Source organism: Penicillium waksmanii, assembly GCF_028829765.1.
Source record: "Penicillium waksmanii strain IBT 27052 chromosome Unknown utg000005l:1.0-5232799.0:1.0-5237142.0, whole genome shotgun sequence".
Classification (NCBI taxonomy): Eukaryota; Fungi; Ascomycota; class Eurotiomycetes; order Eurotiales; family Aspergillaceae; genus Penicillium; species Penicillium waksmanii.
This window is the reverse complement of record NW_026643252.1, coordinates 3,295,158-3,316,116: the sequence shown is the minus strand read 5'-3', so window position 1 is coordinate 3,316,116 and position 20,959 is coordinate 3,295,158. Positions and strand designations below refer to the sequence as shown.

Sequence of the window (20,959 nt, the reverse complement as noted above, 5' to 3'; positions counted from 1 at the left end):
ACCCTCTCCCAGAACGGGCTAGGCACAGAGGCAGGTACGGAGGCAGTGACATCCTGGTACTATTTTCGCTACACAGAGCGAGCAAATCGCCAAAATGATACCAGCCCTCGGACACAAGCTCCACTTACATGGCAAATTTCAAGTACACCATTCGAGATGGGGCCTAAGGATCTCGAGGAATACCTTAGTATCTTCCGACACGGTGGATGGAATGAGGCTGGCTCTTTAGTAGTCATGGAAGGTGCGTCCCACGCCAGGACTCCTTTAGAGTGAAGCAAGGCGCTGTTCGTCCACTTCTCCAAACTCATTCGTATCCTCATCGAGAAGTCGAAATTCTACATTCACTCCAATACCGTAACTGACAATAAAAATGGGCGTTGGTGAGCATCATTCTATCAGCCACGCCGTCAAGCTGGAGGTTGACTAACCACCTAGTTCCCTTTGAAGAGGACGAGTAACACCCTTCCAAGAACGAGGAGAAGAATGAGAAGAACAACCCTGGAACCAAAAGGCCCCTGTCGAAGCAGGCCATGCGGGCGAAAGCCTATAGGGCTAAGAAGAAGCCCCAGCGCGTCGCCGCTCAGGCCGCCGCTCAGGCCAAAAAGGCCGAAAAGAAGAAGGAGGATAACGGTAAGTCTTCGAAGTTGTTCATTCGATCATGCATATCTAATATAATATATTATGATAGATCTCATAAATGCCCCGCTGGCGCGGGCTCTCCAACATTACCCTCATGCAGACCCCAGAAGAAGCCAGCAAGACGGCCAAGTGGGATGGGAAAGAAAGTAATGTTGGTGAAAAGCCAGAGGTCGAGGATGTGGAGAGTAAGTCTTGGATAATGTGAGGTTGTGTAAGCTATAACTCACACTCTAGAAGACGAGACCACCGAAGTGGCCTTCGATACCGAGGTTGGAATGCTTGGAGAGGCTGACATTTTCGAGCAGCAGGGATGATGAGAGTAAGTCTGAAGTTTCCTGTTCTTTATCCTGTATTTAATCTGCCTTGTTAAAAGATAAGATGTCTAACGCCGTGTTTTATAATTGAGGCAAATTGAGTTTTCATGTTTCATTCTTAATGGTTGGTTGTTTTTTGGTTTTTTTTTTTAAAAAAAAAAATGGATTTTTCAATGGATCAGATTCTGGCACAACATTATTCGTAAGTCCTCATACTAGTTCTACTCGTAGATGTAGTACATGGTGCCAAGGAGGCTTTTATCTGATTGGGCTAGAATCTTGGTGAGTCTATCACATCTGAAAGGATTATTAAATGTCGGACTAGATCGATGGTCTTAAATAGTATTTGCCAATATTCTATAACTTCCAAGACAAAGCCTATTCAATTCTAGGGTCATTCAAGTGAATAGAAGGGCGTGCTGGGATGCACTACTTGCAGCTGGTGTCGCATCTGCGACGATCTCCGTCGACCAACGAAAGGAAATGAGCTCTTCCGCTCTTCCCGGTTCATCCAGAGTCGGCTGAAGGCCTGCCATATCAGGCATGCTCGGAGCCGATCCCTCACCAGGGGCGTTTTGCCGCCGGTCTTCCCACGGATACTCACCGTTTGGAACCACCAGTCGCATTACTTTGTCACACTCCACCCACACTCGGGCCAGTGAGTGGCAACGCGGACAGCCGACGGAAGAGGCTTGTTTAGCCACGCGAGTACCGGCCGGGATTGGCGACCTCAGCTTCAAGGAGAAGCATCGAGTCACAACGATCGGCGAGTCGATCCCTTCACTTGGCTACGCTATCTATCCAATAGTACAATCTGGTTGGTCCATGCTGTTACTCGCAAACTTTCCATTCAATGTGCTACATGAAATTAGTCCGTCCCTCCAGGGGTCGAGGCAACGTCGCCGCCTGACCATGATCAATGCGATTCCCGCTCATCTCGTACACTGGAAATATGAAGTGATAGATAGGCCCGTAATGACGAGAGCCAAGATGGCTCATTGCCGAGTACCCCGACTTCCGGGGTGCATAGTGGATTGGGCTGATGGCAAAATAAAAAATGGATGGCCAATGACGAGATCAGAGCCCACCATACGCCAGGCCATGGCAATGATCTTCAGGGCCAAGTTTGAGATTGCGGGACGCGAAGCGGCAATGCCATATTCTTCGATCCGATTTTTCTCTCTTTTATTTTAAATAAATCACTGCGCCCGGAAAATCCAATTCGTACGCCTTCGCAGTTCTTACTGTCGCCATTCTTTTATTTGAGCCTCATTCATTCGTTTCGAAGTATACCTAGTGTATACACACCCTAAAATGATTCCCTGGTGGTACACTGCCGGCAGCACGCTGCTGCTATCTCTCGGTGCTGCAGCTTGGGACTACTCGACTTACAGTTCGATCGACTTCCAGCCGCCAAAGCTCGTGGTGAACAAAACCGGCACCACTGAGCCTGGATTCCTTTTCCTCGGTCCTCGTGGTGGTGTGCAGACTGCTGGCCAGGCTGCGCTCATCTATGACGATGAAGGAAATCTGGTTTACGAGGGCCCCGAGGAGGTTACAGCCAATTTCATGGTCCAAGAGCTGAATAACGAATCCGTTATCACTTTCTGGGCCGGCGATATGATGGACATTGGCTATGGTTACGGCACCGTACACATTCTCGATAGCAGCTACAAGGAAATCCATACCGTGACATTGGAGGGGGCCTTCGTCACTCCCGATAACTCGACCAAGGATTCTTATATTGATCTGCACGAGAGTCATATCACTCCCCAAAACACTCTGCTCGTTACCGCCTACAACCTTACCCAGCACGATTTGACTTCCATCAATGGTAGCTCGTCGGATTGGATGCTCGACAGTCACTTCTACGAGATTGACATTTTCACCAACGAGATTCTCAATTCATGGAGTGCCCTGGAGCAGGAGGCAGATATTCCATTGACCACTTCTCACCAAGTGCTCGGTGGCGACGTCGGCACTCAGGATGCTCCCTACGATGCCTATCACATCAACGCCATCACAACCACCAACGATGGCTATCTCGTCTCTTTACGCCACATGTGGTCGGGATACTACCTCCACCACAACGGAACCGTGATCTGGCGTGTGAGCGGGGAAGATGGTGGCGACTTCAAACAGATCGGTGATGCTGGCTTCTCGTGGCAACACGACATGCGCGTCTTCAACGAGACGGACGAAGGATTGGTTCTGAACCTTTTCAATAACGCCAACACCCCGACCAATACCGAGTCTCCCACTACTGGTGTGAGCTTGGCTATTGATCTGACCAAGAAAACCGTGACCAGCCTTCGCTCCCTAACTGACCCCAACGACTCCATCCATTCTGTGAGTCAAGGAAGCTACCAACTCCTGAATGAAACCAGTGGTCATGTCTTCATGGACTACGGCTCCATTTCAAAGATCAAGGAATATGATGGCGACGGGAACTTGGTGCTGAGTGCTCAGTTTGGCGACGATAATGTAGTAGCTTCATACCGAGGCTATAGATGCCAGTGGAGCGCTGTTCCATTCTGGTCGCCCGTGGCCAATGTCACTCCCATCGACAATGGCGCTGATGTTTTTATGAGCTGGAATGGTGCGACTGACTACGATAACTGGGTCGTCTACTCTGGTGCCTCAAATGACTCAGCGAACAGCCAGCAGATCGGCTCTGCTAATCGCACTGGATTCGAAACTATGATCAGCTTGACAAGCCCGCCAACTAGCCCCATCCATGTTGTTGCCCGTCAGGGTGAGACTGTGCTTGGTACCTCCGACAGTGTCTCTTTCTAAGAAGATGCCATGCACTCCATTATTCTCTGTATATACTTATTTTGCCTTGCCGAGATGTGAATAAAGAGATTATTTAATTCTTAAATTGTTCTGTTTGATAATGCCTTGCACATAGTAACTGGAGATTTTCCTCTTTAATTTGATTAGTTGAGAAACGTCGATCATGATATTTTGTTGTATGTCGTTTTCTTACGGGTGTGTCCAGCTGTTTTGAGAATTGCAGAGATTCTGGGACATCTTCAGCAGCCGGGGAGTACGTAGAAGCCTTACTGAGTACGGCTACGCCTCATAATATCGATTATTTTCTCAACCCAAGATTGCAAGCTTCCCGACCATAGCTGAGCTATTCTAAGCGAAAAGGGAAATCAAATCTTTTCAGAAAGACGATATTGTGTAGCTATCTTATCATGTCGATGCAATGGATACAAGAAGTTAACCACAAATTCCGACTTGGGGCGACTGTAACTCCACCTCTCCCTTCAAGAACATGGAATCAGTTATCATTGCCATTGTTCCGGGTCTTTTCCTCTCACTGCTTCACTGCTCAATTTTCGGCTTCTTCCTTTGTATCTGCTCGATGTATCTTTACTTCTGCTTCTCTTCCTCCTTCACCTTTTGTTCATCTCGCTTCTTCTTCAGTAGATCCCTCTTCTCCTGCTGCTTCCGCTGATCGACGAACCTTATCCAGAAGATAGGTATAAAATTCGTCACGAAACCAAGGGTCAATGTTTGATCCTGCGTGATGGCAAGTTTCAAGGCATTTTGCTTTGGGCTGTCGAGAAAAGAATGTCGATTCGAGCTCAGATCAATCTTCAGAGACGCGTTAAGGTTACCCCAGACTTCCTCGGCGACGATCAGGAGGTTTTCATGTTGCTCGTCGGTGGCCTTCTTTTTTCTGTGATGCTTTCGCGAGTACAGATCATCGTAGTCAAACTCCAGTTCCGCGAGAGCTGTTCTGATAAATGATTCGAGAGCTTGTTTGACGAGCTTGGCATTGTCGTTGTCGATTTTGAGGTCTTCGGCGTTTTTCATTGTTGGGAATGCGTCGGAAAGAGGAGAGGGTGTAGAGTGCGGTGTTGTCAGAGAGAAATGAGAAACGCGTGATGGTCGATGATAAGGCTGGAAAGTCTTGTAGTTAGAGTAAGATATCAATTGGAATAGTGGATGGAATGAACTTGCAGTTTGTTTGTGGTATGGTGTGGGAATTCTCAAGATAGGGAAGATACTAGATATTTGCAGTAGCGGTTTGAGGAAAGTAATCAGGTTGGAGAAGAAGAAGAGGAAGTGCCCAGGTGGGAACTAGGTACAGGGTGCCAGAGTGAATGCCATCCAATCTAGGCAGCCAAACCAACAAGGCCACAAAGGTAACGACCAAATGGGCTCGTTATATGAGAGGCAAACGGCAGACATGGTTCAACCCATTTCAGTCGGGGTTAAGCAGTTTTCTTAAAGTAGCGGGAAAATATACCGAGAGGCTGATGGAATCTAATTACAATGCCTAAATTACACTACCTCCTACTTGTCTCGAACCACTGTCACAACCCCCGGGCCCATATTTATCGACGAGCATCTTCTGGATTTTAATTGAATTTTGAGGATCATATGAAATTGCTTTTTAACGCAGAGGAGTACTAGACTACTAGTAGTACTGCTGAGGACAAGGAAGGTACGCTTGGGCCAGCCACCAGCCACTTTTTATATAGATCGCACTTGCCGTCAGGAACTACCAGTATAGAATCTACCAGAGTACCTACCTAGGTAGGTACCTACTTGGAACCTACTTGGAACCTAATGTTCTACCTTCCTTTCACCTTTCACCTCTCAACACTCTGCATCTTCATTAGCTGGGAACGATTCACACACACATACACACAGAAGCTCTCTCTGTCTCTCTCATCAACTTCGACCTCGATCTCAATGCCCGTAAGTGAATCTATTTTATGCTCCCCTGCATCAGATATATGCTTTTCTTCTGTGTCCAAGTCATGACGCGTCATGACTCTTCATCCATGGTGTGAGGTTTTGCATCGTTTTCCTTCGTCGAGGACACGCAGGCGTTTCTCATCGCATTTCGTTTGATTGCGTGTCAAGGAGACCACTGTTGACCTAAAGGATTGTAGTTCTGCTGCATCCACGGCCCATGCGGCCATAATTCTGATCAGTGCCGCTTCGCCAAGCGAGTGCGCCTGGCCCTTGCCGAGGAGGTAAGAGCAGCCTCTTATCTAGGGTTAATGTCAAGTTAACACATTATATCAGAAGCTTTCGGCCCCCGGCCCTGCCAGCAAGCATCCTGGCCCCTCTTTGGAGGACGAGACACCGGCCCCCAAGAGGGCCAAGGACATTAACAAGAAGGAGGAAGAGAAGAAGAATGAGGAAGAGAAGGAGAAGGAGACCTCACAGGTGGCCCCTAAGGGAAATAAGGCCCTGGCCAAGAAGGCCAAAAGGGCCCAAAAGCAGAAGGAGGCTCGGGCCCGCAAGCGGGCAGAGACGAGAGCTGCCAAGGAGGCAGCGAAGGCCTTGACCTCCGTTAAAAAAAAAAATAGTATTTTTACATGTTATTATTTTACTGTGTCCTTTTTCTTTGAAATGATGTGGCCCAAGGCCCGGACACAAGACATTCCACCGTAGTTCAAGTTGTAGACGCGATACACTAGACTTGTAAATGCCATCGCCAAGTCTAGACCTTTGACTAGCATTACTGCCCTGTGAATCTTTGCAGTTCTTACTACCCAGATATCTTTGGTCATTCGTCACTTTCCTTTGATCTGCCCGACATGCGTGTGGTCGTATAATGATAGTTTCCTCAAATCAGAATGACCCTGGCCACGGAAATGAAAGGGACCAATTGAATATACTACGCAGTGCGCATTAGAAGTTTTTAAGGTACGCTGGCTGGTAACTGACTGATTGTGCCGCTCTGTAGCGACAACCTGCTCAGCAGTAGGCTTGCGAGGCCGCCAGCGCCCCAAAATTACTAGTGTTTGTGTTCCCTGTATTTGAGTCTTGCAACCGCTTTATTAGGGCTATTCTACATACATACACAACTTCCTTTATCCTCACAGTATTGAGGTGCTGAGTATATAACTTTTTATGATACTGGGTAGGATACTGGGTTGGAGACCACACCACTGGCAGACTCACGCCATGTACCACTGGTATTGAACGACATTTTTAAAAGCAGAACTAAAACAACTGCATGAATATTGATCTCAGGAGAATAATGTGAATGAAGAAGATCGCGTGCAAATCATGACTGTTATAGTATTTGACGAGCTTTCGCTCGAGCATGGAAAGGACAGAAAGCCAAGCATAACCAATCACCCAAGATGTCCAAACAATGGCTTAACAGACCCACCTTGGAAGAATGATCAAGCATTCGTAGGAAATCAACAAGCGCATATCAACCTCAACTCCAAAACCAGCTGATATGGGCATCGGGAAAAGCCCTCGAACCATAGACATTCTCCGGCTCAGACGGGGGCTGTGTGGCAAATATCCCCTTTGCTTGAGCCGGGGGAAGAAAGTTCGCCATTGGCACACTTCTCTCCTCCAATGGGATAGTGTGGGATAAATCGCTAAGAAGATTCGACTTCTTGATAGTTGACGCCGTCAGATGGAAATTGCCATCAGGCCTGGTCGATGTGTACATCATGGCTCGTAGAAATGGCCCGTCCAGTCGGCGGGTTATTCCTTCTACGTAAGTATCCGGATTGACGACACATTGGACTCGGGTCCAGGGAGGGATGCGCTTCCTCGAATGGTTAAGGAGCGTGACTTCTAGCTCGACGATGTCTCGGGTCATGGTTCCGCTTGCAGTTCGGAATTGGTTGGTGCTGACTACTGGAAGGAATGAAGCTGCTTGACGTCTATGCGGACCGATTATTCGTCGTATGTCGTGTTGGTATATATGCATGATCGACGCTCCCGTGTCGTGTACGAATTCTAGTTCATCCCACCAGTCACTACTCGGAGCGCGAACAGCGATTCTGTACTATCATTCAAAAAGGGGGTTGGATGTTAGTGTTGATCGGTTTTGCCGATGGAAGTTATCGTGTCACGTACTATGTTGATTGCCAGTGCTCTGGGGGTTGAGCCGATAACTAGCGTTGCGCCTTGGAATTCAGGACCTGGTCCAGAAAGCTAAGGAATCCGTCAGTTATCAATTCACTTGGATCACAATCAATAGGTCAATTTTCGTATCAGGCATACCCCTTCAGTCCAAAATGATCCGTCGCGGCCGTGTGCGGCGTTGATCGCCTCGAATTCATCCCAGTTGAATGGCCGGGGCTCGCATAACTTGACTCCATTCGACCAGTAGGTAATCAGACCGGGGGTCCACAGCAGCTTTCCATCCAGATATGCTTGCAGAATAGCCTGCAAGTTAGGAGATTGGTGGGTTTTGTCCGATTTCTTGAGTTGCCTTTGGATTGTTCTGAGGGAGTCGATCCTTTCATAAACCTCTGGGCTTAGATCCTCGGGCTCGTTCTCGGACATTCGGCTGAAAACATATTTGATTACTAAATGCCTCTATGAGAGTCCAATTGGGAAATTCTTACTCGTAATATGCCTTGGAAGCTTGAAGGCCTTTTAGCTTTTCCTTGAAAAACTTCGGCATGATCTTGTCCTCAATTCTTTCATGACACCTTGCAATCTGACCATCGAGGTCCCTAAAAAATGGAAACCCATGAGTATTTGTACTAGAAAGGATATTCATATAAACTTACGCCTCATCGAGATCTGGCTCGGTCGCATGCCAGCCCTCCGGTAGATCTTCGACCTTTTCGATGGGCCTTTTGTCTTTATGCTGCCATCGTTGCCGTTCCAGCGGCGGCTTCGAGGTGATATGGCCGACTCTAACCTTGGTCATGTTTGACCTGGGTCGAGCCTCATTGTGATATGATTTGTCGAGGTCCAACTTACGAATATCAAGCACTTTGCGCTCTGTTGGATCCCAGGGGGACCAATTAGCTTCGGGTCCGTCCTCGACCTCTGACGGGGCCTCAACCCCGGACGAGTCTTCAGCCTCGGGCTCGGGTTGCACCTTGCGCTTCTTTGCAAGCTGGCGAGGCATGTTGGGTGACATTGAAGGTGATTGAAAAAAAAATAAGATAGTCAAATGGATGGATGGGACTTTTTCAAAAGAGCAACTCATATCTGCAATATATAACTAATAATCCAAAGATATGACGAACAAAGGGAAGATTTTCTTTGAAATAGCCCCCCTCGCTCTCCTTGAGTGCCCCAGCTTCGATTTGTTTCAAAGCCGTGATTAAACTTCAACTTGAAAGAAACAGACAAAGCCAGGCTAGATTGACCTGCTTCGATGGTAGGCTCGAATTTGTTCGCAGTCAACGGCGTCTGCCCATTCCCCAAGCAACTGGCTGACGCTAATTCGAAGATTTTGGTCCTAAAGGCTTGCTCGGGGTCACTTTCCATGCTAGCGACTACAGATAAGGTGCTCGGCGTGCCGGGGGCGACGCGGGTTGATATCCTTGAACTCAGCTAGGTGACATGTGGGATGCGGGAACGAGAAAGTTGACATTCCGCCAGGTTAGTAGATGTCGTGTTTCCGTGGGGGCTTCAAACGTCACAGGCTTTCATAGTTGCTAGTAGATAGGCTCCTGTGCCTGCCCTACGGTCTATAGAAAGGCACATGTATTTACAAGTCGGGACAAGGTTATTTATTTGCCGTATCATTTGATGAGGGGTTGGAATAGCATCTTCGTGTCTCGACATGGAAGGCGATCTTAGGCGGGTCTGTACATTAGCCTAAGTTTCGCCCCATCGACTGGATTCAGCAAATAAATGTTCAATTTTTCAGGTTGTCGTCGATTCATCGTGAATAAATTCGCTCAGGTTCGTAAAATATGCCTCGCTGAAACATTACGTCCCACAAATATCAGACCAGGACCCCCATTCATCACCATGCCGTACTTCATCGTTGTTAGAAGTCCTCTGGGCTGTCTAAATCGTCGAGTTTTGACCCAAGGAATCTCCCCAGTGCCGCGCACTTCGACTCCAGGGCAAGCAAGACAGAAGGCGAGGCGGAGAGGTTTAAGCTTGCAAGCCGGGCCAGATCTGCACTCCGATCTATCTCATGCTGCGTCTCGTTTCCATCGCGCGGCGGTGGGTTGGGAGAGGGTGGTGCTGTTGGAGTGCGATGGCCGTCCCCTAAGCTGTCCGAAGTAGCGCCGTTGCTCAGGTCGCCGGGTATAGCTCCGTCTCCGCCGATATGCTCGCCAGTTCCATTTGCCGCGCCAGTATCCGGCTTAGAGGGGCCAACGGCAGCCAGCAGAACTTTGTCAGCAATACGTGTTACCACCGCTACCGAGTCGTCAAGCTCGAAAACGATTGAGCCTACGTCGCCGAGGGACATGGACTGGGCTGTTACGTAGGAGGACGGATGGCTGGCGGGGTTCACACCAGTCAGATTCCCGCTGGAGGCGGTCTTTGCGTAGCACGTGTAGGCAGCACCGTATGTGGCGCTAAGGTTTCGTAGTTGGCGAGATGAAAGGGTAGATCCGTAGGCGAAGACAGCACCGTTGGTTGCGAACACGCTGCATGAGAAAAGAACAGATGAGCTTGTGACAAATCTTAAGCTGCAGGTAGGGTAGCAGGTACTTACAGAATTGTGGTGATCTCTGGCGGGGAAAGGTTGTCTTCCAGCAAGTCACCCAGCGCCTCCGAGTCGAGCATCTTGATATCAGGAAGCCCAGGAATCATGTTGCCGGTAGCGTCTGGGATGGTCCGCGTAGGTGCTGCCACTGAAATATCGGATTTCTCCTTGAGGGCTTTGAAATGCGCTTCAACAACCGACTCTTTTGGAGGTGTCCACGAGCAATCTTCTGGGAAAAAGAAGCAGTTGTCGCTGTAATCCTCGTCGTCGTGGTCGTATTCGATCGGTTCGTCGGTACAGTCGAGGAGATTTTTTGCGCGCTGCGTATGGCACCGGGCCCAGTAGGGGATAAATGGAGGGTCGGTATGGGAGGGGAGGTTTGATTTGTCGAAGAAGTTGGAGACTGGAAAGGGTTCACATTCAGCCATCTTGAGACCCATGAGGGAAAAAGGACACGCGACAGGCGGAGGCGTTCCTTGCCTTGGCACAAATATCAAAGAAAAGGGGGCACGAGGGCAGTTTTATCATAGCGGGCTTGCAGAGGAATACAGGAAGGAGGGAGACGACGGGGTGATGATTTGCATCGACAGAATGCAGGACGGGCCGGTCCAGATGACAAGTCGTAAAGAATCCCGCCGTGTCCGGGTGGCACAGGACCAGCTCGGAGGGAGAAGGATAATTTATAGTAGGAGTCAGGGTAGGACTGCAGTCATGAGATGCGCTGCGAGGCTCCGCGGCAGAGGCGCCAGGACCATCGTGCAGATTGCCTTGGGGGGGAGGTGAGAAAACGAGAACGTGTTGACGAGGGGAATTATGATTGGGGGAAATGCGATTGACCAGCAGGCGTATGTTTGGCAGCTAAGCGCGGAAAGTAAAAGAATTGAAGAAAAAGAAAAGAAAAGGGCCCAGGAGCGTCGTGGGTTGTGCCAGGGAGCGTCAGACACGAAGCCGGGGAAGGGTTGGAGGCCAATGACAGAGACGCGGCGATCAACGGTGGATGCGGGGGCGCACGACTTGTGGAGTGCAGGGAAGGCAAACGAAGGCCACGACGGAAGGGTTAATGGATAGTGGGAATAGACAAATGAGGAAAGGAGGAGAATAAGCCAAAGAAAAACAAAATATAGACTTACCAGGCCAATGGGGAGAAGGGAATGGAGGGGGGGTAGGTTGGAGGTTGGAGGTTGGAGAGGAGAGAAGAGAGGAGAAGGGAAGAGGAAGAGGGGAGAAGACGGGAGGAGGAGGTGGTGGTGGTGGTGGTGGTGCTGCGGCGGAGCTGGAGCTAAACAGCTCACTGGTAGCTATAGGTATGCACAGTTGGGCATGATCTATATATCTATCTAAGTGAATTAGTAAATATTTTCTAGAATTTATAGCTATAGCTGTAGCTATAACTATAGCTATAACTATAATTACTACTACAATTTATAACTCTAGTCAAACTACCATCTGTGGTATGTCCTCCACCACGTCATGCCCCACTCTTCTCCTCACGTTTGATTTCTAATGCTCCCCCTCCCACTTCCCTCCTCCCATCATGTTCGCCCGTCTATCTTCAAGGGTCCTCACTCCTTTCCGTTTCCCTAGACTTTCTGTTGTTCCTGTCACAGGTACTAGTATGCTTATACCCCCCCAGCTCCACATTCAGATCTTCACCTGGACCCAATCACTGACCGAGATGTAGCGCGATCCTTCACCATGGCCTCCGATCCTTCCACCTATAAGTTTAACCGTTCGTTCCTCTCTCACCAACCTCGTCGCAGTACAACGCATAATATACCCCCCCAGAGCACTAACCGCCATGTCATATAGACACGATGTTGCGGGTCAAGGACCCCCAGCGATCGTTGGAGTTCTACAAGTTCCTCGGTATGAGCGTGGTCATCAAGATGGACGTCCCGGAAGGAAAGTTCACAAACTACTTCCTGGCCTATACCGGCCCTAAGTCTCTGAATGGAGATTGCCACTTCACCGATCTCCAAGGTACCGTTGAACTCTGCCACAATTGGGGTACCGAGAACGATCCCGAGTACAGTGTCGTCAACGGCAACACCGAGCCACACCGAGGCTTCGGTCATCTCGCCATCTCCGTCGACAACATTGAAGTCGCTTGCAAGCGGATCGAGGATGCCGGATATACTTTCCAGAAGAAGCTGACCGAGGGTCGCATGCGACACATCGCCTTTGCGAAGGATCCCGATGGATACTGGGTCGAGATCATTAAGCGTGCCGAGGAGAATCTGTCCACCACCACCGATCCGGGCTCCTACCGCATGAACCACTCCATGCTGCGTGTCAAGGATGCCGAGGCCAGTCTCAAATTCTACCAAGAGTCTATGGGTATGACCTTGGTTCGCACAGTTGAGAACCCGGACAACAAGTTTAATCTGTACTTCCTGGCTTATGCAAAGGTCCCCGCGGACGGCAAGACCTCGGACATGGAGGGACTACTAGAGTTGACTTGGAATTATGGCACCGAGAAGCAGGAGGGTCCCGTGTACCACAACGGCAACACCGCCCCCCCAGGGCTTCGGTCATATCTGTAAGTCACCGTGCCGCTTCGCTTTCTTAAAACTATCTCTTCTCTTTTCTATTCTAGTGCTTACCGTGGTACTCTTCCTAGGCATCTCCACCGACGATCTGCAAGGCGCATGCGACCGCTTCGAGTCCCTCAAGGTGCCTTTCAAGAAGCGTCTCACCGATGGCATGATGAAGAACATCGCTTTCATTCTGGACCCCGATGGATACTGGATTGAGGTGATCCAAAATGAACGGATCAAGCGCACCTCCAACTGGTGAAGCGCCGATGTAACTTATCTACTACAAAGTATATACAAGTAAAAATTAAACCGAAAGGGTGATCCCTAATGCGCGGAATCTACTTCTTTCAATCGGAGGGGAAGTATATGTCCAAAACCCATACTACCCTGTTCCTTTCAAACTTCTCCCGACTATGACAACCCGCATTGGCCATTTTGGAGGCATTGCGATCAGCCGGACAGACCGAATTGGGGCCCGGCTTATCCCCCGCGCATCTCATAGGCGGGCGCGCTGGAGGTGGAGTAAGCTTTCCCTTCTCCCCCGCCCCAGACGAACATTTCGCTGCTCCATACGAATTTCGCATTTAAACTCGAACACATTTCCCGATTGCTCAAGGAGGAATCTAAATCCAGAAGCTTGACTCGACATGACTTGAAACGCTTCATTAATTCCAGCGGCGACCGCAGCGACCGCATCCCCCCAGCGCGAAGCCCAGCGCAAGAACCGCCACCCCCACGGTCTATCGTTCGCTATCGAAATCCTCTCCGCAAAAAGAAGAGAACAGACGCAGGAACAGCATTCCAACCATGTCGCCGGACCCTGATAAGCCCAAAAAGACACCGCGGAAGCATGTCACTACCGCCTGTGTCCCTTGCCGGGAAAGCAAAATCAGGGTAAGCCTGCAGCACTTCCCTGAGCCTAAATCTTGGGCCAAAGGAGATCGGCGCATAAACTAACATGTCGAGTCGGATCTTGCAGTGTGACGGTTCCATGCCGCATTGTCAGAATTGTGAACGAAAGGGCAAGGAATGCAAGTACCAACATGGCGATGACAAGCGGAAGTAAGTTATTTTCTTCACGTTCCCCAGACTGAAACAAAATGGCGGTGGAGAAAGCCATGTGGCCATATAAATGCTTCCGGTATAGGTGCAAGTGCTGACAGGTCCTACAGGGTATCTCTAAGAGCCGCCACAGAGCTGTTTTCAGCGAGAATTGACCAGCTATGCCAATTCATCCAGGATCAAGGCTCAGTGCCCCCTCCGATGGATCCAGAAGACGAGGCCGGCATGAACAGAGTCTTGGACACTCTACAAATTCCACGCGGAGTCGCAAAGAACACAGCCCTTTCTACAAGCGACCAAAAATCAGCAGACGAGATAAGCCCGCCATTTCACTCCAGGCCATCCCCGACAACTAGCCCACCACAAACAGCTCAGCCCGGGCAGTCCCAAATCTCTGTCGAAAAAGAGAATTCCGGCGTATCGCCTTCACACAGCATCGTCGCGAACCAACAAATCGGGGCTTCTCCCTCTGTGGAACCCTGGAACCCCTACGGTATGGTGCGGGGTGCGCCTGACAACCAAAACTTTGTACATTGGGGATTCACCCTACCCAACGCCGAAAGCCTGGAGAACATATACGCAAATATCAACGGCGGATCAGGGATGATGGCCAACCCAGGTGTCAGCCCGGACACTTTCCAACTCGGCATGGACATGGTTCAACAACCAGGCGTTTTACTGGGTCAGGCGCCGACGAATCTATCGCACCAGGATCATGATTCCGACAGTGATGAGGAAAACCCGGCAGAGAGCGATGTGATTGAGCAATTATCTAATCGCATCGGGACTTTGAAAATCGCCGGTGATGGTCATTTGCGCTTTTATGGCGCCACTTCGAATCTTAATCTGGTCGATGTTTCCGCGACGCAGCAGCGGCAACGGCCCGATGCGCGAACCGTGCGTCATGATGGCCAGGATATCCTTAATCACCTTCGCGTTGGTCAGCCGGTTGATCAGGCTTTGGAGGATCACCTGGTTGAGCTGTTTTTTACTTGGCAAAATCCTAGCATTTACGTCGTGGATAAGGGGATGTATATGACGGCGCGAACAAAATGGCGAGAGGAATATGACGATACCCCATTTTACTCAGAGGTTCTTACGAATGCGATGTCAGTATCCCATTAATCGTGTCTTCTTCTTCGGGGATATTGCTCAATGCTAACTGTGTGATAGGTGCGCAATCGGAAGTGCCTTTGAAGCGCGCTACCATCCCACATTTATCACCTTTCCTAAATCGTTGGCCGACTTTTTTGCAGATCGAGCGAAGGCTCTACTAGAAATTGAACTGGACACACCTTGTGTTGCGACGGTTCAGGCACTCGTTCTTTTGAGTTGCCACGAGGGCGCATCTAACCGTGACGCTCGAGGCTGGCTTTATAGCGGTAAGTGGTACCTGCTATCATATTCGAGGATTATTTTCTAATCAATCAATAGGGATGTCGATGCGGCTTGCATTTGATCTTGGACTACATTTAGATATGACGACCTATGTGAATAATGGTGAAGTTAGCGCCCTCGAGGCGGACGTTCGACGAACAGCTTTTTGGGGCAGCTATGTCGCTGATCAGTGAGTTTTACACTTCTCGTCATCATCCGATCATACATATACTTATTTTTTTTAGCTTTTGGGGCTTCTACCTGGGCCGACCATTCCGGATGACTGCAGGAGACATTACTGTCCCGAAACCTGCTTCTACGATAGGCGCGGATAAAGACGCCATTTGGCACCCATACGGACTCCCAAAAACACCAGATCCTCTTGGAGACGGCCTCAGAGACACCACTGAACTGATTTGCCGGCAATTCGTCATACTTTGGGAGATGATCTCTCCCGTTGGACACATCTTGTGAGTGGCACCCACATATAATGGGTCTCGCCTATATCTAACACGTTACCAGGTACGGCTGTTCGGATATATCTCGACACGACTTGCAAAGAATTACATTCCAAGTGACAGAAGACCTTTTCGCCTGGAAAACGAATTTGCCCTCTACTCTCCAGCTCGATATTGATGACGATGCAACACCGCGACTACCCCATCTGTTAATACTCCAGTAAGTAAAAACTGTCTAGACTCCAACGCGTCCGCATTCAGAATGCTCACCATTCTCGCAGTATGCAATACCATCAAATCATCATCTTCTTCCATCGGCCATGGGTATCCAAGAATTACATCCAACCACGCAGTCCCCGCCAGGGACCAGGCTACCATCACGCAAGACGCATGTGCGTCGAATCAGCCACCGCCATCGCTCGACTCCTCCACATCTACGAAAAGCACTACTCCTTCCGCCGAATGAACAACCAAGTCGTGGCGATAATCTTCAGCGCTGCGCTGATGCTCCTCTTCGTCACCGTCTCCAGCTCCCCACTCCTGCCCAGCAAACCCGGCGAAATCAGTCAACCACACCCCCGCAATGCCGAAATGGTCGCCTATCTGAATCTTTGCTTCCGCGCCCTCGATGAGCTGGGCCAGTCCTTCGAAAATGCGAAACGCACCAGGGACTTCCTTGTTACTCTTCAACGACGCTGGCAAGCTCATATGCATCGATCAGGCCCAGCTTCAAAGAGACATCTCAGCAGCGCCAATCTTGCTTCCCTCGACTCACAGAAACATTCATCGACTCGTGACTCGAGTCGTCATGATGGTCTCGCCTCTGATTCCTTGCGGAAGAAATCACGCCTCTCGAATCATCTTGATATTTCTCAATCGCAGCAGATACAAACTTCCATGACTGCTCCTGCTGGAAACACATCTTTCGAGAATCATCAAAAACATCCTTCTCAGCAGAACCAGTACTCTAAAAATCAACAACAAGAACAACCCTTTACCGTCCCGTCCTCCGATGACCTCGAGTGGAACTATCACTCCGACCTCAACGCCATAAACGCAATGGCAGCACCGCAATTCACCAACGATCCCGGCATGCTTCCTGATCTCGGTGATCTTGAGGGATGGTGGTCGCCGACCGGTAATTCATCTGGATTGGGTGGGGCGAATTTATAGAATGGAAAGATGGTTTGGGTGTATAGGGTCATGATAGAATTGGCTTTTTTTTACGAATAGATTTTCACTCTGTATATTTTGGCAAATGCTGTAATAATTTTGGAACATCATTAACTGACCTGCCACATCAACCACCCCCAAGTGGTCGAGCTGTAACTCGACTATTTTCATCTTCCTTGGTCTAGTGGTCATGATTTCCGCTTGTCATTAAAACCGATAAGCGCGGGAGACCGGGGTTCGATTCCCCGAGGGAGAGTTTCTTTTTGATTCTTGTTTTTCTTGCGCTACAGTATCCATTTCATATGTTTCTGGGGGTCTTGTTTGAATATTCGGAGCTTACTGGAAGGGGAGTTTGGGTGCCGCGAAGAATTGCGGAGAAAAGATGGTTCTAGTTGTATTTCTATTTGATCGGTGGAGACTTCCTCGAATCTAATATCTATTCAAAATGACCCCGATAACTCAAGCACATAGTAAAAGGTGATTAATCTCCTGCTCTGTAATGTTGAGATATTTTGAGAGACGTGAACTGGGACTGGTCGGTGAAATGCACGCGGATGTCAGTGGTGCACCTGAGTATGAGTTGAAATTTCCATCGTCAACCTCAGAACCTCATTGCCACACAGCGGACTTTCTTAAGCCTTCACATCCATCTGAAGAGCATCATTTTTGATCTCGACAATATCTCCAGACTCAGGATGAGCATCGCCGATGTGCACCTTTTGCATTTTCCGCTGCATCGCACGCGCCACGCAAGGCGGATCGAAGATATTCTTCGACTGAGCAAATATTTCATCAATCTCCTCCAACGAACGGTCTTTTGTCTCAGGGAAAAACAGATACACACTCGGTACCATGAGAGCATTGATGATCGCGAAAATGATATAAAAGTGATAACCAATCGTTGCAAAGCCCACTGGAGTTATCACGGCTAGGAGGAAGTTGAACGACCACACGGTAGCGGTAGATACCGCGTTGACAGCAGCGCGAATCTGCAGAGGCGCGATCTCGGCGGCATACAAAAAGGTCAAGCCGGCGTAACCAATTGTCGCGATGAATTGGAAACAGTAGAGGAAGACCACGGCCATGGCAAGTGCAGCTGTATTGTTGGCTGCGGATGGCGATGTACAACCGGCAAGTCCTGCCATGCAAACGGCTAAGGCTGCAGCACTCCATATAAGCAAAGGTCGCCGACCGAGGCGGTCGATGGTGTAATAGGCAAGCCAGCCACCAAATGGTTGTGTGAGAGGCATGGCCGCAGCGATGATACGGGCATTCACAGGACTCATTCCAAGGTATTGCTCGAAGATGGTAGTTGCGTAGAATGTTATGACATTAATACCACACATTTGCTGGAACATTTGACCTGTGGCAGCCAAATATGTGCGATGGAAGAGACGTTGTTCTCCGTTAGTGAACATGTCCTTCCAAGATCCTGTTCCGCAGTGGGAAAGTGATGATTCAATATCATATACGCCGTCATTCACAACATCGGAGTGCTCCTCAACGTCGAGTAATGCGGCTAATACTTGTCGTCCTTCGTCCACTCTACCCTTTTTGATAAGCCATCGCGGTGACTCGGGCAGCATCGTAATAAAGATACTTGCGATAACGGAGAAAATGATTTGGAAGGCCAGAGGAAATCTCCAGGAGACGGAGCTTTCTTTCACGAAAAAGAATCCCAGATCAACCCAAAGAGCAAGGGCAACACCACTTCCGACGAAAATCCCATCAATTACCACGTTGGAGCCTCGCAGATGCGCTGGTGAGATTTCGGATTGCCAGACAGGAACCGTCGCGACGTATCCTCCAATTCCTACACCGAGAACTAGTCTCCCAACGACGAACTGGGCGAGTGAGAATGAAGTTGCCATAAGAATGGCGCCGATGATAGTTATAACGTTCGATATAAAAATCACCTTACGGCGGCCCCAGCGATCACCGAAAAATACGCATGAGAGGGCGCCAAAGATACCGCCGACAGTAAAGAGCGACATAACGACACCTGGCGCAATTAAGTATATCAGTCAGACAAAATATAAATCAATACCACAGGCCAGTACGCTACCAACCTTGTATTTGTGAGTTTTTCTGTTGGATCTCCCCGGTTGTATGAAGTGTATCAATGCTGGGAAATTGATTGTTGAACGCGGTCAGTGTTAGCAAACCACCTGCCACGCTCATATTATATCCATAGCAAGTAAATGTAGGACACACAACTAGCATGAGGGTTGCGTGGAGGAGGGCATTTCCTCGAAGTCCAAGAAACGGTTTCAGACCCATGTTCTCGACAAGGCATCAAATTTTAAGATTGGGAAAATTATCTTTGAGTTGAAAAGTGCATTGAATGAAAAATTAGTTGGCTAGGCTATGGGTTCATATAGTTTGATCATGAGACTGGCCTATAGTATGAGGACATCTCGTTCGTGGCGCTGGGGCATTCCATTGGGTTTCCCGGGTAATATCGACTTTTGTTGATAAAGCGAGAATATCTGAGCTACAGGCTATAGCCTTACCAGCTTGGGTACTCGGAAAGTCAATTCATTCTCCACATTGTTTCTGAATCGCCGACTGGATGTCGAGATATCAAACACGATGGAAGCTTTCATTGCATACCTTGGCCTGAGACCGTGCTTTTTCATGGCTCTCGCAGTACGACCAGTGCCATACATCGGGCATAAACCCAAGAGCTATCAACATCTTCTCTAGACATGAAAATACTTTCCTTCTGGTGGTGCTGCTCGAAAACAACCACCATGTGGTCTAAGAAGGCGGACTCGGCCCGCGTGGCCCTCCGAAAATCAGTTACGGAATTCCCGCACACAAGATATCGGACCCGAGCGATCCTCTCGGAAACGAGATCTTAGAATCCTGTTTTATAATTTCTTTTTTCTTGCTCTGTCTGAACAGTGTCACGGAATTGAAAAGGCGCTATTGGTCCCCAGAAACCCGGTCTTCAGGATCCGTAGCGGAACCCAGGAGCTGCGTTGTATGATTCATGGTAGCTGCCCGGGGATTGAATGGTACAATATGAGATAGGGGCTGGCTAAGCATTGTTTCCCGGTAATGGGTCGGAATCGTCCGAAAACTAATTGTCATGGAAAGCATTTTATGGATTTTTATGAACGGTGCAAAATAATCCAGCCGACCGTTATGGGTTTGTTATTGCGATTTTGAGAGCCCACTTCATACCAGAGCTCAAGTAGATCTCGACTGATTAATCTATCCAGACTCTACGCTGTCAGTCGCTGTAAACTTTCCCAAAGCGATGATTGAATTCTGGTATAGCCCACAGGGCGTAAAATGTATCTAACGAATATTACTGGGAAGTTCTCAACACCCGCCATTTGATTATTATAACCACGAGCATAGTTTGTAGAATTACGTTGAGAACCAAGGATGAATTTTGAAGCCTCATTATAGGACTTGTTGGCAGAGATTTTCAAGCCTATTCGTGGATTTCAGAGCTTGAATGTTAAGCAGATGGGTAATATCATTACTCGATTCTGAAAATCCAACAAATCCCGAACCGCACGCCGATGCCCAAATGTGGAGCCGGACAAAGTACCAATTTATAGCCGAGGTACTTTCAGCAAGAAAGCGACAATAATTTCAACTCGACAAATTTCATGGGTTATTTTAATTCAGACGAGGCTATACATAAGGAGATGGTAAATGAGGAACCTGGAGCTGCTGCTTGGCAGAGGTCGAGCCTTACTGCATTTACTTAGTGTGTGATGGAGTGATAGGGCCCTTTGTACATAATCTCAAGGCTAGCTTGGCCTGCTCGGGTATCTGGAGCTCTACTCCCCTTTCAAAAAAAAGAAAGAAAAAAAGAGCCGAGCGATGTCGTCTGGTGACTTAGTTAGGCCCGGGTGCCGATTGGCTGTTTCTATCCCCTTGACCCCAACGCCAAGCAACAGGCTAAAATATTAACTCGAATGAATTACTCGATAGAAACTGCAATCCATCAGGGATGATGACACAGAC

General features: G+C 48.9%; 9 protein-coding genes across 9 annotated transcripts; 5 read left to right on the top strand and 4 right to left on the bottom strand.

The window, feature by feature from the left end:
* Positions 1-370: 370 nt before the first annotated feature.
* N7481_006147 (uncharacterized protein) lies at positions 371-953 on the top strand (the record flags this gene model as incomplete). The annotated part of the gene is made up of 4 exons (XM_057265366.1): positions 371-418; positions 471-630; positions 747-824; positions 874-953. The coding sequence occupies 4 exons, from the start codon at positions 371-373 to the stop codon at positions 951-953; spliced, it is 366 nt and encodes a 121-aa protein (XP_057123086.1).
* A 1,314-nt stretch (positions 954-2,267) lies between these two features.
* On the top strand, positions 2,268-3,749 carry N7481_006146 (arylsulfotransferase family protein; the record flags this gene model as incomplete). The annotated part of the gene is made up of 1 exon (XM_057265365.1): positions 2,268-3,749. One exon carries the CDS (start codon positions 2,268-2,270, stop codon positions 3,747-3,749), a length of 1,482 nt encoding a protein of 493 aa, XP_057123085.1.
* Positions 3,750-4,334: 585 nt separating this feature from the next.
* N7481_006145 (uncharacterized protein) lies at positions 4,335-4,781 on the bottom strand (the record flags this gene model as incomplete). Its single annotated transcript, XM_057265364.1, has 1 exon — positions 4,335-4,781. The coding sequence occupies one exon, from the start codon at positions 4,779-4,781 to the stop codon at positions 4,335-4,337; it is 447 nt and encodes a 148-aa protein (XP_057123084.1).
* Positions 4,782-5,540: 759 nt separating this feature from the next.
* Positions 5,541-6,377, top strand: N7481_006144 (uncharacterized protein; the record flags this gene model as incomplete). Its single annotated transcript, XM_057265363.1, has 3 exons — positions 5,541-5,672; positions 5,870-5,953; positions 6,006-6,377. 3 exons carry the CDS (start codon positions 5,541-5,543, stop codon positions 6,375-6,377), a joined length of 588 nt encoding a protein of 195 aa, XP_057123083.1.
* Positions 6,378-7,155: 778 nt separating this feature from the next.
* Positions 7,156-8,820, bottom strand: N7481_006143 (uncharacterized protein; the record flags this gene model as incomplete). The annotated part of the gene is made up of 5 exons (XM_057265362.1): positions 7,156-7,740; positions 7,812-7,889; positions 7,959-8,247; positions 8,306-8,446; positions 8,474-8,820. 5 exons carry the CDS (start codon positions 8,818-8,820, stop codon positions 7,156-7,158), a joined length of 1,440 nt encoding a protein of 479 aa, XP_057123082.1.
* An 873-nt stretch (positions 8,821-9,693) lies between these two features.
* N7481_006142 (uncharacterized protein) lies at positions 9,694-10,805 on the bottom strand (the record flags this gene model as incomplete). The annotated part of the gene is made up of 2 exons (XM_057265361.1): positions 9,694-10,306; positions 10,375-10,805. The coding sequence occupies 2 exons, from the start codon at positions 10,803-10,805 to the stop codon at positions 9,694-9,696; spliced, it is 1,044 nt and encodes a 347-aa protein (XP_057123081.1).
* A 1,374-nt stretch (positions 10,806-12,179) lies between these two features.
* On the top strand, positions 12,180-13,161 carry N7481_006141 (lactoylglutathione lyase GLO1; the record flags this gene model as incomplete). The annotated part of the gene is made up of 2 exons (XM_057265360.1): positions 12,180-12,852; positions 12,962-13,161. 2 exons carry the CDS (start codon positions 12,180-12,182, stop codon positions 13,159-13,161), a joined length of 873 nt encoding a protein of 290 aa, XP_057123080.1.
* A 548-nt stretch (positions 13,162-13,709) lies between these two features.
* On the top strand, positions 13,710-16,972 carry N7481_006140 (transcription factor domain-containing protein; the record flags this gene model as incomplete). Its single annotated transcript, XM_057265359.1, has 8 exons — positions 13,710-13,796; positions 13,882-13,964; positions 14,075-15,073; positions 15,138-15,346; positions 15,399-15,531; positions 15,587-15,811; positions 15,864-16,019; positions 16,081-16,972. The coding sequence occupies 8 exons, from the start codon at positions 13,710-13,712 to the stop codon at positions 16,970-16,972; spliced, it is 2,784 nt and encodes a 927-aa protein (XP_057123079.1).
* Positions 16,973-17,604: 632 nt separating this feature from the next.
* On the bottom strand, positions 17,605-19,252 carry N7481_006139 (sugar porter family MFS transporter; the record flags this gene model as incomplete). The annotated part of the gene is made up of 2 exons (XM_057265358.1): positions 17,605-18,974; positions 19,042-19,252. 2 exons carry the CDS (start codon positions 19,250-19,252, stop codon positions 17,605-17,607), a joined length of 1,581 nt encoding a protein of 526 aa, XP_057123078.1.
* Positions 19,253-20,959: the final 1,707 nt, after the last annotated feature.